Here is a 12,144-nt window from a genome sequence, read left to right on the forward strand (position 1 = left end):
AGCTGGACCAGGAGTGAGATTTGCAAAGCAGGTATTCACAGCTATAAGGACTAGCACCTTTGGTGCATAAGCAGTGGACTACTTTTCTTTAGTAATCTTCTGACCAAGTCTTTGAGACTTGGTAGGGCAAAACCTTGACATGATGTTCAGGTGATCCACACTGGAGAAGCAGTCAGGGTGATGAGAGGCAATTTTGGCCCAATGCCCTCCCCACCTCTCAGCCCCTGCTGGACCCCCAGCTTAAAGGTCTTAACGTTGGAAAAACTCCTTGCTTCTTTGATGATTTCTAGGCTAACTCTAGTTAATATCACCACAGCACTCATGAGAAAAAGGCCAAGTCCCTTCCCTTGACATTTAAGATAAATCTGAGTACATGATGGATGGTTCAAGAGAACCCTGGTGTTTTCTGGAAATATTTGCCTTCCAAATGTTTATCGCTACAGCCAACATTCTGGGATTATCTATCCTGTTGTTTGCAATTTTCAGATTTGATAAGTGATTGTTGACACTCCCAGTTCTTTCTCTCATAGTTTACCCTACCACTAGCCAATCTCCAAATGTATACACATAGACTTGAACTTGATGGTCTCGAGGAATCATGCTAGGTTCTTCTGCAGTCTATTTGAATATCTTCTGTTCACTTTCAAATCTTAGGTTTTAACTTCTCTTGCCACTTATAAATTTTTGTTCTTTTTTTATTTATTGTTTTTACTTTATGTGTATGCATTTATTGCCCACATGTAGATAAGTGCACTCATGTTGTGCAATGCCCATGGAGGTCAGAAGAGGCTGTCGGATCCCCTGGGACTGGAGTTACAGACAGTTGTTAGCTGCCATGTGGGTGCTGGGATTCAAACCTGGGTCTTCTGTAAGAACAACCAGTGTTCTTAACCACTGAGCCATCTTTCCAGCCCCAAATTTTTGTTCTTAAAGCCACTTTGTACTTTATTCACTAGCAATGTACTGAGAGGCTGCATTAGCGGGGCCCCAAGTGTCCAGTGTACAAAAGTACACCACAGAACCTGGGGATCATAATCTATTCAGCTAATAAAATTTTCCCATTTACAACTACTTTTCAGGCAAGAAATTTATTCCTTCAATAAGTACTTTTTATTAAAACAACTTTTTATGAAATCCTTAAATCTAATAAACTTTTGAATTTGTGAAACAAGGTTTTAAAGAAACTATCTTTTGGACAAATCTTTGGTTTAAGTCTGAGTGAACCAGTCATCAGCTGGGAAGAAAAAAGCCTTGATTTAATGCTAATGTCTTCCACTCTGCAAAGTGGAATTTTTTTTGACCCAGGTTCTATCCCTTGAAAGGCAAATGACTGTAGACAATTCCAAAATAGTTTGCTAAATATTGATAGAAAAGACTAAATCTTTAACCGCATTTATTTGATTATCCTGAAAATCTGTCAGACAGAAACTCTATTTTTATCCACCTTCATTTTTACCTTCAGAGCAGCCTTCTCCATAGCAACTAGAAACTTCTCCGGGCTGGAATAATCCTCTCTCACTCCCAGCGCACAGTCAAGGAATTTTAAAAACAGAGAACTTTGAAACCACAAAATACTCCCAGAGACTTAAAGGCCGGTGGAGCTCGGATGAATAATCACTTCTCTTAAGGTGAGTACTGGGTTTAGAAAAATTTGTGTCGCCCTCTCTCATTTTTTAAAATGTTAAAGTCAGAATCTGAAACTCTTTTTTTTTTTTTCAAACCACAAAACTAATCCCAGATCTTATTATCACTGGTAAGGTCATTACTGCTTCATCTCTGGATCAGGATCCAACAAGAGATGCCTTTAACATTTTGCATTCCTTAAACAATCAATCGAGGAGGATTTTTTCCTCCAGAACTTCTGATTGATTCTCGTTATCTCCTTCCTTTCAGGGACCATTGAGTGTGTAGTTGGTAGTTTTGTGGGGTCTTAAAATGCTTTTCATCCTCCAGAATCTTGATTTATACCAAGCTGAGAAATGACTTAGGTTTCCTAAATCTCACTTAATTTTTCAGTATATTGACTTGTTGAAAGCTTTCTAATTCAACATTATATGGGTAATTTATTAGAAGTTATTTTCTCTTTAACTTTCTTCACTTAGCATAGTGATAAGGATCATGTGGAGTTCTTTACAGCAAAGAGGCAGGCCTTGCCCCTCCTGGGTCCTATTTACCAGCCCTGTCTACAAAGGAGAAATGTACTTCTCTTCAGGTGTTTAGTGCAGGAACAGCTTCCTGGCTGCTGTGAGTTGGGAAGTTCCCTGTGTCCTTTGAGGGTACAGAAAACATGCAGACCCCCTGTTGTTGCCATTGCAAATCGGCTTAGTCACCCAATCAGTGAGTCCTTTCAAATATGTTGCAGGCACAGTAATCAAAGCCCTTATTTTCCCCCTCTACCACAGAAATTCCTCTGGCTACAAGTTTATTCTGCAACTGGCCATCTACCCATCCCCATCTGAGACGGAGTCAAGGTAAAGGAAGAGTGGAAATGTGCTTCTGGACAAAGGTCTCAGTATTTTTGGTGCTACTGTTCTGTCTCCTCAGCCTTGGGTCCTCTACTGAGACAGACAAGCCCTCCAGTCAGGAAGACAGCAGCACTGGGAGTCAGGGCCAGCTGGCAGAAGTCCTGAGGGTCCTCTCTGCTAGTGACCGCCCACCCCTCAACCATTCACAAAGCCTCATCAAAACTCTGTTGGAGAAGACCGGGTGCCCACGGAGAGCAAATGGAATGCAAGGGGACTGCAAGCTGGTTAGTGAAAGACAACGGGATCGGGTGCCAAGATGTGCTCAAAAGGGGGCAAGGGACCGCAGGATCGATTTCATCACAGTGAAACGACACACAGATGTGTCAGCACCCAAGTAGATAACTATCAGCGTGCCATGACAGTTTCTTTATCTGAGATGTAACCAACCATTCAGCATTCTGCAGCTAGGGCTTCCAGACAAGGAACTGATTTTCATTGGAAGGATAATATTTAAGCTTTCCAGACCTTTCTGCTTCTTTCGGGGTACTGAGTGTTCCGGCCTTTCCGCTTTCTGCTTTTCTAATCTTTATTTGTTTAAAGCCTGCAGTGACTGTGCATGATATTAGTTAGACGCTGCCTTTCTTCTGTAGGACAATCATAGCTTTCTGCTATTTGATTAACATTCTGTTCCTGAAGGCGTTCTCCTAGGTGTCAGTCAGTGCTTTCTAAGATTTGGAACAGCTGGTGATTAATGGTTGGATAATTATTAGCAGCGAGGCATGGGAGCTGGAGGAGAGAAATGCTGCATTTAAAGCCAAAACTGAACCCATGGCCCCTGAGGCCCATTCCACAGCCTCCCCTGCAGCCTTCCTTCTAGCCTACAAAGTGAACCCTGCCCTGCCTACATACCAGAGTCAGGCAGGTTTGTCTCATCAAATTCCCATGTTGGGGCTTCATCCTCACCTGAGACTCAACTTGCCTGTAATGGAATTTTTAATACCCCCTCCAGGTTGTTTACCATGAAGTCAGAGGGGACTGAGAATTCCCACCCACATTAGGGCATTTGGTTGTCATGGGAGAAGGTCAATAGGGCTCCACGACGAGAGGGGAGAGTCTGTGTTTCAAAACAACCGCCAACAAAATCACAAAATCCCTCTTTGTAATCCCATTCCAGACATTTAAGGAAAAAAACCTACAAATACTTAGATAAACGAAAATATAAATAAATAAAACAGAAGCACATAACCTCTTCCAAAATAAATTTTGGCTGACTTTCTCAGTCATGCAGAGTTCTGGAATAGGGTGGGGGAACGTGTCCTGGCAATCATTTTCTGTTTTCTTCATCTCTCTCATGACGGATGAGGTCTTGCACATAGAATTTGTCTCTGCTCTTTGTGAATGATAAATAATTCTGTAATTATTAAAATGCCCAATGGTTCCCAGAGGAAATGTGTTATAATAGGCAGCTCTTCTGTGATGACATTAATAGATATGGATAGCAACAGCAGACATCCCACTGGAAATAACCAGGAGTCATATCTTATTAATGTCCTCTGAGAATCTGTTCCAGGGCCATGTTCTCCTTTAATGACATGAAGTGCCTTATTAAGGCTGGCTGAATATTAGTTTTGCTCAGTGAATGTAAACAGGGAAATGGCTCTCCATGTTTGGGGCTGGGAAGGGAGAGGCTGCTCTTATGCTTACTGCTTTCTGTGACATTATCAAGAGTGTGGCCAATTTTGCTTCCACTTGAATTATTCCTATTTCCAGGCTTTGAAATGCTCAGTATAATAGTGTTGCCTGCTCGTGGCTTCCCTTTCTCTTCCTCTTTGAAAGAACCTGAGGAGACGGGAAGGTGATTTTCAGCAGCAAGAGCTTGATACCCCTGAATCTTCCCTTCTATGAGGAGCCCAATAAATGTCTCCTTGTCACTCTTGACAAGCCAATGGGAACAGTTTTCAAACGTCACACACACTTGGGTTCTGGCCCACACCACAGCCTTGGCTTACTATTGAGATTCTTTAGTCATTTTAGACATATTGCTGATGGGAGAGGTTCATGTTAGACATTCTGTGGTGAAAAGAGAGCAAGAGAGTGCATTCGTATCTCTCAGTGTCTTGAGGGAAGAAGACGGAGGGGACTCTGCTGAATTTGTGGGGAGGAAAATATTTTAGGCGAGGTAAAAATGAGATTGAAGGGCTGGAGAGATGGCTCAGCAGTTAAAAGCACTGGCTGCTCTTCAGAGGACCCAGGGTTGGTTCCTAGCACCCACATGGAACCTAATGACTGCCTGTAACACTAGTTCTAGGGATCAAACTCCCTCTTCTGGCCTCCGTGGGAATTGCTTGCGTGGGTGCACTTACATGCAGATCAAACACTCATACACATAAATATAAATAAGATCTGAAACATTAGGCATTTAAAAATAAATCCATTCAAACAGTCAGGCTTCTGAGAATAGACAGTTTGCATTTCACAATTGATCTGGCTTTCTCTTATTTTTTTAAACAAGAATACTTAGATTTTCTTACTATTGAAAATTGAACCTAGAGTCTCATGCATGCTAGACAAGGGCTCTGACACTGCATTATATTCAGAGCCCCTAGAATGGGATTTTAATGGATTTCAAGAGGGATTAAGTCCCCCCACAAATAAACTTCACTTTGCTTATGGTGAGAATCATGTCTCTAGATTAGGTCCTGAAGGGAAAGAGCCCTGCTCTGGAACCTTCTAGCTGTAAAGACACTGTCTCTCATTTCCTCATCCACAGACCAAGGAATGAGTCTCCTCAGAACCATCTCTATGGGACCACAGGGATATAGATGCACGTGCTGGGGCATGGGAGCTCACAATACCGTCATTCCTTTTCCTGCCCTCCTTTTTGAGGCAGAAAATTCTTTTCTTGGATCAGTGACATCCTCAGAAACCCTCACCCTACCTGTCCCAGAAGTTCCCTCTCATCTGTCTCTCATGCTTGGTATTTTAACCAAGTTTGCCAGGCAACTCTCAGACACTTTCAAGGCTGGGGACCAATATTTGAAAGTACGGCTTTTAGTTCACACCTGATCCCGACTCTGAATCATATGCCATAACCTTCATGCATGTATCTACCAAGTTTATCTGAGCGTATTCATTTAAGGCTTACACTTATTAGAAAAGCTATAGACTCTAGTGCAGACCTTCCACCTGCCAACATCTTTGTCTAAGAACTTGTTGTCTAAAAGAAGGAAGAAATATAATTTCCTTCTTAAACATTATGATTATTATCCATTCAAATAGATACTATATATGACAGAGTGCTTGAAATCTTATAGGAGGGCTGGGGGGGAATGCAGATGGGGGAGGGGGTATAAAGATGATTAAGATGTTTTGTATGAAATGCACAAAAATTCAATAAAAATATACATTAAAAATTAAAACAAAATGAAATCTAAGGATTTAAAAGCATAGTACATTTACCATTGATTCTAAAACAAATTTCAAACATTTTAAGGGGCTAAAATTTCTAAAGTTTTCTTGCATGTAACAACTGTCTTTTTATTGATATATATTCATACCATGGTATGACATGAGTTTCATAAAGACATGATCATTTCAGGACATCATGTATATTGACCATATTGACCCTCCAGTACCCTCTCTAGTCTCCCTGCTCCTACTAGTCCACTAGTCACCTACCCTTTCCCAAACAGTCCCTTCTACTTTCCTGTCATCTGTACATACATACATGTCTCACACACACACACACACACACACACACACACACACACACGCAGAGAGAGAGAGAGTGAGACAGAGACAGAGATTCCTATACAAGAGGCGATATGATATAAATGTGGTATTTGTCAGTTTGTGAGTCTGGCTTATCTCAGTGTCTGACATAGATGAAGAAAGCCTTCCCACTACTTTGCGATTATAGCTCTCTCCTGACACAAAGTTGAACTACACAGTTGAACGAGGCAATCTGATTTGGCTTCAGGGGATGATGGACAGTTACCACCAATTAATTTACCATTTAGCCTGTAGGGAGAGCCCTTCCAACACAGCTTCCTCCTCTTCGTCCTCCTCCTACTTTCTGTTGCTGTTGTTCTGTTTTGTTGAGACTCTGAGACTCGGTATCACAAATGTATCCCCAGCTGTCCTGGAATTCACTATGTAGACCATCCCAGGCTGACCTCTACCTCACAGCCTACCTCTGACTCCTGAGTGCTGGAATTAAAGGTGTGCACAACCAAACCCAGCTAGGAGAGACCCTTCTTAAAGTTTAGTTAATCTTTCCCCCAACTTTATTTTCTTGTGGAGTTTTTCAGATTCTCTGAATTTATTTCTTTCTCTTTAAGCCCCACACTTCCACCTGACAAGACATAAAGGGAAATTAGTGGGTTATTCCTGAATGAGTCCATTCTCCATTAACAAAGAATCATTTCACCAGCGTGAGTAGCCTTGGGTAGACTTTGATGCCTATGAGGTGGCAGTGGTGGTAAAGTTTTTCTAAACATCCTTCCTACACAATTGTGCCAACTGCTAACTACTTCATCCACAAAACGAAGCCTGGTGGTGATGAATTGGGTCTTCTGTTCCTCTCCCCATCACCGGCCCCATTTTCCCAGGAGAAAAATTCAGTTTTCTCACTTCTGACACTTCCTACACGTTTCTTTCCTCAGAGCACCACCTTCTGTAGCGTCTCTCAGGTTAAAATGCAGAAAGAAGCAGTTTTCAGACCCATGGTCTTTTCATTCATAGGCCTTATTTCAACAGGCCTCCATCAATCAAAGCAGAAGCTAGGGATACCTATTTGGTGTGACTGAAATCTAGTCACATAAACTGAAATGTGCCTGTAACTGCTTTAAACTTTTTAAAGTCAGAAAGAAAATAATTCTATATTCCACATTGTATGTGTTGTTTTAACCCGTCCTGGAATGCCTGTCTGTGCAGTTATGGTGCATATCTGTTCTCTGCTGTCCCATGCTACATAGCCTGTATTAAACATTACAGAGCAACCAGGAACGAACAGGAGTGTGAGGTACTGTGGATGGTATAGAGGGTGCCTCTTTATACTCCTGGGTGCCTATTGGCCAAACCCTGGCTATCCGTATATGGCACAGTGACCTCATGAGTTTCCTCGCCCCAGTGTTGTTGACCATCTTCTTTCTGCTGACCCACCCCAACAAGACAACTGTATATTGATGTGCTTGTTCAACCCCCTAGTTGATCTCATTCCTATTCTTACCGGTGCTGAGTCTTAGTAACCCTCTTGCCTACCTATTGGCTGCTCTTCCTACCAAACAGGAAGGACAGAAAATGATTTGTCAAAGGGGCTCTACATCAAGGACATGAAGGTATCCATTGATTAGCTTTCCGTGGCACAACGTACAAATTAAAAGAATATGAGAATAGGGTTTATCATTGGTAAGCAGGATTTAAGACTTACACAACTAACCACCACTAGCACTGTGGCTCTGAGCAAGTGACTTACCCTTTCTTAGAGTCTGTTATAATATTCTGTGGGTAAACATTTTTCAGGGAAGAGAAATTATAGTTCCTATTTGAGTCTGTTCAATACTTTTGCATACGGTATACATAGGTATCTACTAATTTATTAGATATTAAACAACTGAATTATTGGCATTCTAAATGCTTTATATTATGTTGATATATTTGGTATATTACTACAGAGATTGAGAATATTTTTTTCTTTTAAAAGAATAGGGTGTAATTTCCACCATCGAAAAATGATTATGCTAAATATTTTCTAACATTGCCTGGATTATATTCTGAGGAACACCTGAGTACTTTGGCGCCTGGCACAGTTCCAGGTACGATGTTGGCAGTAAATCACAGGTAATACTATCAGTAGTATGATCTCAGAAGGTCGTTTGGTACCCAGAATGACTTCTCACATGCTGCTTTCAACTGACCCACCTCTTTTGTCTTGGTGTCAGTCTTGTCAAAAGCTACCAGTTGGGTGCACTGTGGGGAGGGGCTACTTCACATGGAGCTCAATATGCATGGTTGATGTTGGTTGTCACATGAACTCTGTGTCCCCAGAAGTTGAGTTGGAAAGGGTATGGCTTTGGTAAGGATAGCATCATGTGTTGCTTTGCAAGTGGATACTTTCGTTTCTTTCTGATGCATGTGGCCTGTGCCAGGTGTTACCCAGTGTGTTGCATGGCCGTCATGTTGTTACAACATCCCCAAACTTAGACCCCAGAGAACATATTAAAAGATAGTGTAGTAATTATCCCCACAGTTGGGCAAATCTCCCTGAGACCCAAGACAGACATTCCTTGACTCTTCATTCTGAGGCTGTTGCTGGTAACAGAGCCACTTCTCAGATACTTTGAGAATTCCCCACCTGCCTCAAAGAAGAGTAGCTTCTCGCTTGCTAGGAAAACTTCCCATTCACAATTCCTGTGTCTCTGTTTCCTCACTGCCTGTCCTACAACGTTGCTTTGAACACCTTATATCATATGAACCTCTCAAATTAGAGGATCCACATCTATCTGTGGCTTATGGAACAAACATCAGTGTTTGGGGGTGGGGGAATCTTTCCTTCTAGCCTTTAAGCTTCCAAGACTAGATCCAGTGACTTTACCTGACAAAAGACAGATTAACAGGTGCCAAAGCCTGCAGGTTTTATTTATAGTAATATTTTTATAGGGCAAAGAAATGGATCATATACACCATTTAACCAAACCCAATAAAGTGGAGATGTGATGAGAAGATGGAGAAATGACATAGGGGTGGTGAATTATGGGAAGTGACTAGGAACTATGTAGGAGAACCAATAGGTAGGGGTTGTTTCAGTAACATTTGTATAGGTTAATAGAATTTAATCAATTCCCTGGGATAAGAATGTTTTCTTGGAATTGGAGAGATGCTTCAGTGGTTAAGAATACTGGCTGCTCTAACAGAGGACCCAGGTTTGGTTCCAGCATCCACATGGTGACCCACAGCACCTGTAACTCTGGTTCCGAGGATCTGATGCCCTCTTCTGGCATCCTCAGGCACTGCACACATGTAGCACACATACATGCAAGCAAAACACTCATAAAATAAAATTAAATGCATCTTTTTAAAAAAAGTTGGCTGGAGAGATGGCTTAGTGGTTAAGAGCACTGAATACTCTCTCAGAGGATCTGGGTTTGATTTTCAACACCCACATGGCAGCTACAAACTGTTCTTAACTCCAGCTCCAGGGAAGTCTGATGCCCTCTTCTGACATCCTAGGCATTGCATGACACAGGTACACTCACATATGTGCAGCAATACACTCATACACATAAATTAAAAATAATAAATTATTCATTTCTTTACTTTTTTTGGTGTTTTTGAGACAGGGTCTCCCTATAGCTCCAGCTGGCCTGAACTTCATATATAGACCAGGCTGACCTTGAACTCACAGAGATCCACCTGCCTCTGCCTCCTGAGTGCTGGGATTAGAGGCATGAACCACCACATTCAGCTAAATAAAATATTAAAAAAACAAAAAAAGAATGTCGGGCTGGAGTGATGGGTCTGCAGTTAAGAGCACTGGCTGCATTTGCAGAGGACCCAGTCTCGATTCCCAACACCCACATGGTGACTAATAACTTTCCATAATTTCAGTTCCAAGGGATCTGACACCCTCTTCTGACCTTTGTGAGCACTGCGTGACTTGGGTGGAGTTACTTACATGCAGGCAATGCACTCATACACATAAAATAAAAACAACAAATAAAATATATAAAAGTAATGAATGTCTCCTTCTTGACACACAAGGGACACTCTTCTCAACAGAAGTTTTAGGAAGAAATTTCCCTGCTTTTAAGAAGAAAGGGAGAAAGCAGCGAGGCCTCCACACATACTGCTTTTCAGTTGCTTTTAACTCAACATTGTCAGCTCATAAAGTGATACATTTTGGGGTGGAATGTGCCGATTCCTTTAGTGTAAACATTTTGACAGTTCTTTTTTTTTTTTATTGTATTGCCTGTGTGTAGGTAAATGCATCCGTGTCGTGTGATGCTCACGGAGGACAGAAGAGGCTGTCGGATCCCCTGGAACTGGAGTTACAGACAGTTGTTAGCTGCCATGTGGGTGCTGGGATTCGAATCTGGGTCTTCTGCAAGAACAACCAGTGTTCTTAACCACTGAGCCATCTCTCCAGCCCTGACAGTTCTTTTAAGTAAGAACAGAAAATTGTCAGAGACTGCTCACTCCCTGATTTTTTAATTCCTCTTAAGCACTAGGTTTTGTGCTGTTTGCTGAGGGTGAGACTTGCACAAAATAGATGAAGCTTGACCTAATGACCACTTGTTATTGTGGAGAGAATACACAAGTCAACAAAATAATTTTATAATATAATGCCATGAAGAAAATACAATTGTGGTATGTCCTAGTGACATGCTGTCCAACTCAGCAGCTACAGCCACATGACTGTTAGACACTGGATATGTGACTTGTTAGAAGTGAGATGTTCAAGGACTTAGTCTGACAAAAAGGACATAATGTATCCTAGTCATTCTTTAAATCTTTGATTCTGTGCTTAAGTTATTGTTTCCTGGATATGTAAAAATATTAAAATGTTTATTTTCACTTTTGAGGAAAATTTCAAAGACATACGTGCTTTGCCTGCTGTTTCTTGATATGCTTGTTTCTTTTTTCTTTTTTTTTTTTTTTTTTGAGACAAGGTCTCCCTGCAGCCCCAGCTGGCCTGGAACTCATTATGTGTAGACAAGGCTGACCTTAAACTCACAGAGATCTGCCTGCCTCTGCCTCCCAAGTGCTGGGACAAAGGTATGCGCCACCACGCCAGCTTTATTTCTATATAACAACTTGATGGACTTCTCAGGCTGAGAATTCAAGAATGCCCTCCTGAGGAGTCCACTTTGAGACCTGAGAAATGAGGGGAATCAGGAGACCTATAAGGCACTGGAAAAGAGCTTGGTAGAACAATCAAGAAAAAGAGTCACAGAGACCAAAATTTAGTGAGATGACTGAAAGAGGGTAGGTAGGGTAGTATAAGACTGGGGTTAGAACAAGGAGAAAATTGTAGAGTTTGGACTGAATGCTATAGGGAATGGGACAGCATGTTAAAAGCCAGCTAGTTGGCAGGTTTTATGCAACCAAGCAAATCAACATCTTGTCTTAGCTATAGGTGTGAATGAGGGGGCCGCACTTGCAGAAAAAGGTCCCTCAGAGGACATGATGGTCCTAAACATGTCTCACTGTGACTTACTCCCTTACCTACCTGAACATAGCTGACAGGACAGACTACTTCTTGCGTTCACAAAGTTTAAGCACTGTTCCTGAGCTATGTGTTGAATTTTGCTTTGTTCCTGAGCTATGTGTTGAATTTTCTAAGCATCCTTTTTCTTTCTCCCTCCTCCGTCCCCTTCCACAGTGCTTGGAACCAGATGCTGTGTCACTCATAGTAGGGGAAGATTTGGAAGATCAGTCTAGAGAGGAGGTGGTCCAGAGAGTTTCTCTTCTCCTCCTCTACTACATTATTCACCGAGAAGAGATCTGTTCTAAAAAGCTCAACATGAGCAATAGAGAGTATACATTTTACCTGCGTAGCCTCCTGGGCCTCAGGCAGGATGAAGACTCCTACTTCCTTTCAGAGAATGAGACTGAAGATATCTTGGCTTTCACCAGGCGGTACTTTGACACTTCTAAGAGCCAGGTAAGAAGGGCAGAC

At 41.8% G+C, this 12,144-nt stretch overlaps 1 protein-coding gene across 4 annotated transcripts in view; it reads left to right on the top strand.

Moving 5' to 3' along the window:
• The first annotated feature begins 1,344 nt into the window (after window positions 1-1,344).
• The window catches only part of Slc39a12 (solute carrier family 39 member 12), an 84,127-nt gene continuing 73,327 nt past the window's right edge, over window positions 1,345-12,144 (top strand). Inside the window, exons 1-3 of one of the 4 annotated variants that reach the window (XM_008824109.2) lie at window positions 1,345-1,628; window positions 2,403-2,749; window positions 11,848-12,129. In XM_008824109.2, coding sequence (XP_008822331.1) covers window positions 2,489-2,749; window positions 11,848-12,129 — 543 coding nt within the window. In that variant the 5' untranslated portion in view covers window positions 1,345-1,628; window positions 2,403-2,488. Of the gene's footprint in view, window positions 1,629-2,402; window positions 2,750-11,847; window positions 12,130-12,144 lie in introns of those variants that run through there. The other 3 variants (XM_008824108.2, XM_008824110.1, XM_008824111.1) reach the window with 3 other exon arrangements.

The sequence above is a fragment of the Nannospalax galili genome, unplaced genomic scaffold, assembly GCF_000622305.1.
Source record: "Nannospalax galili isolate Female #2095 unplaced genomic scaffold, S.galili_v1.0 scaffold1569, whole genome shotgun sequence".
Taxonomy (NCBI): domain Eukaryota; kingdom Metazoa; phylum Chordata; class Mammalia; order Rodentia; family Spalacidae; genus Nannospalax; species Nannospalax galili.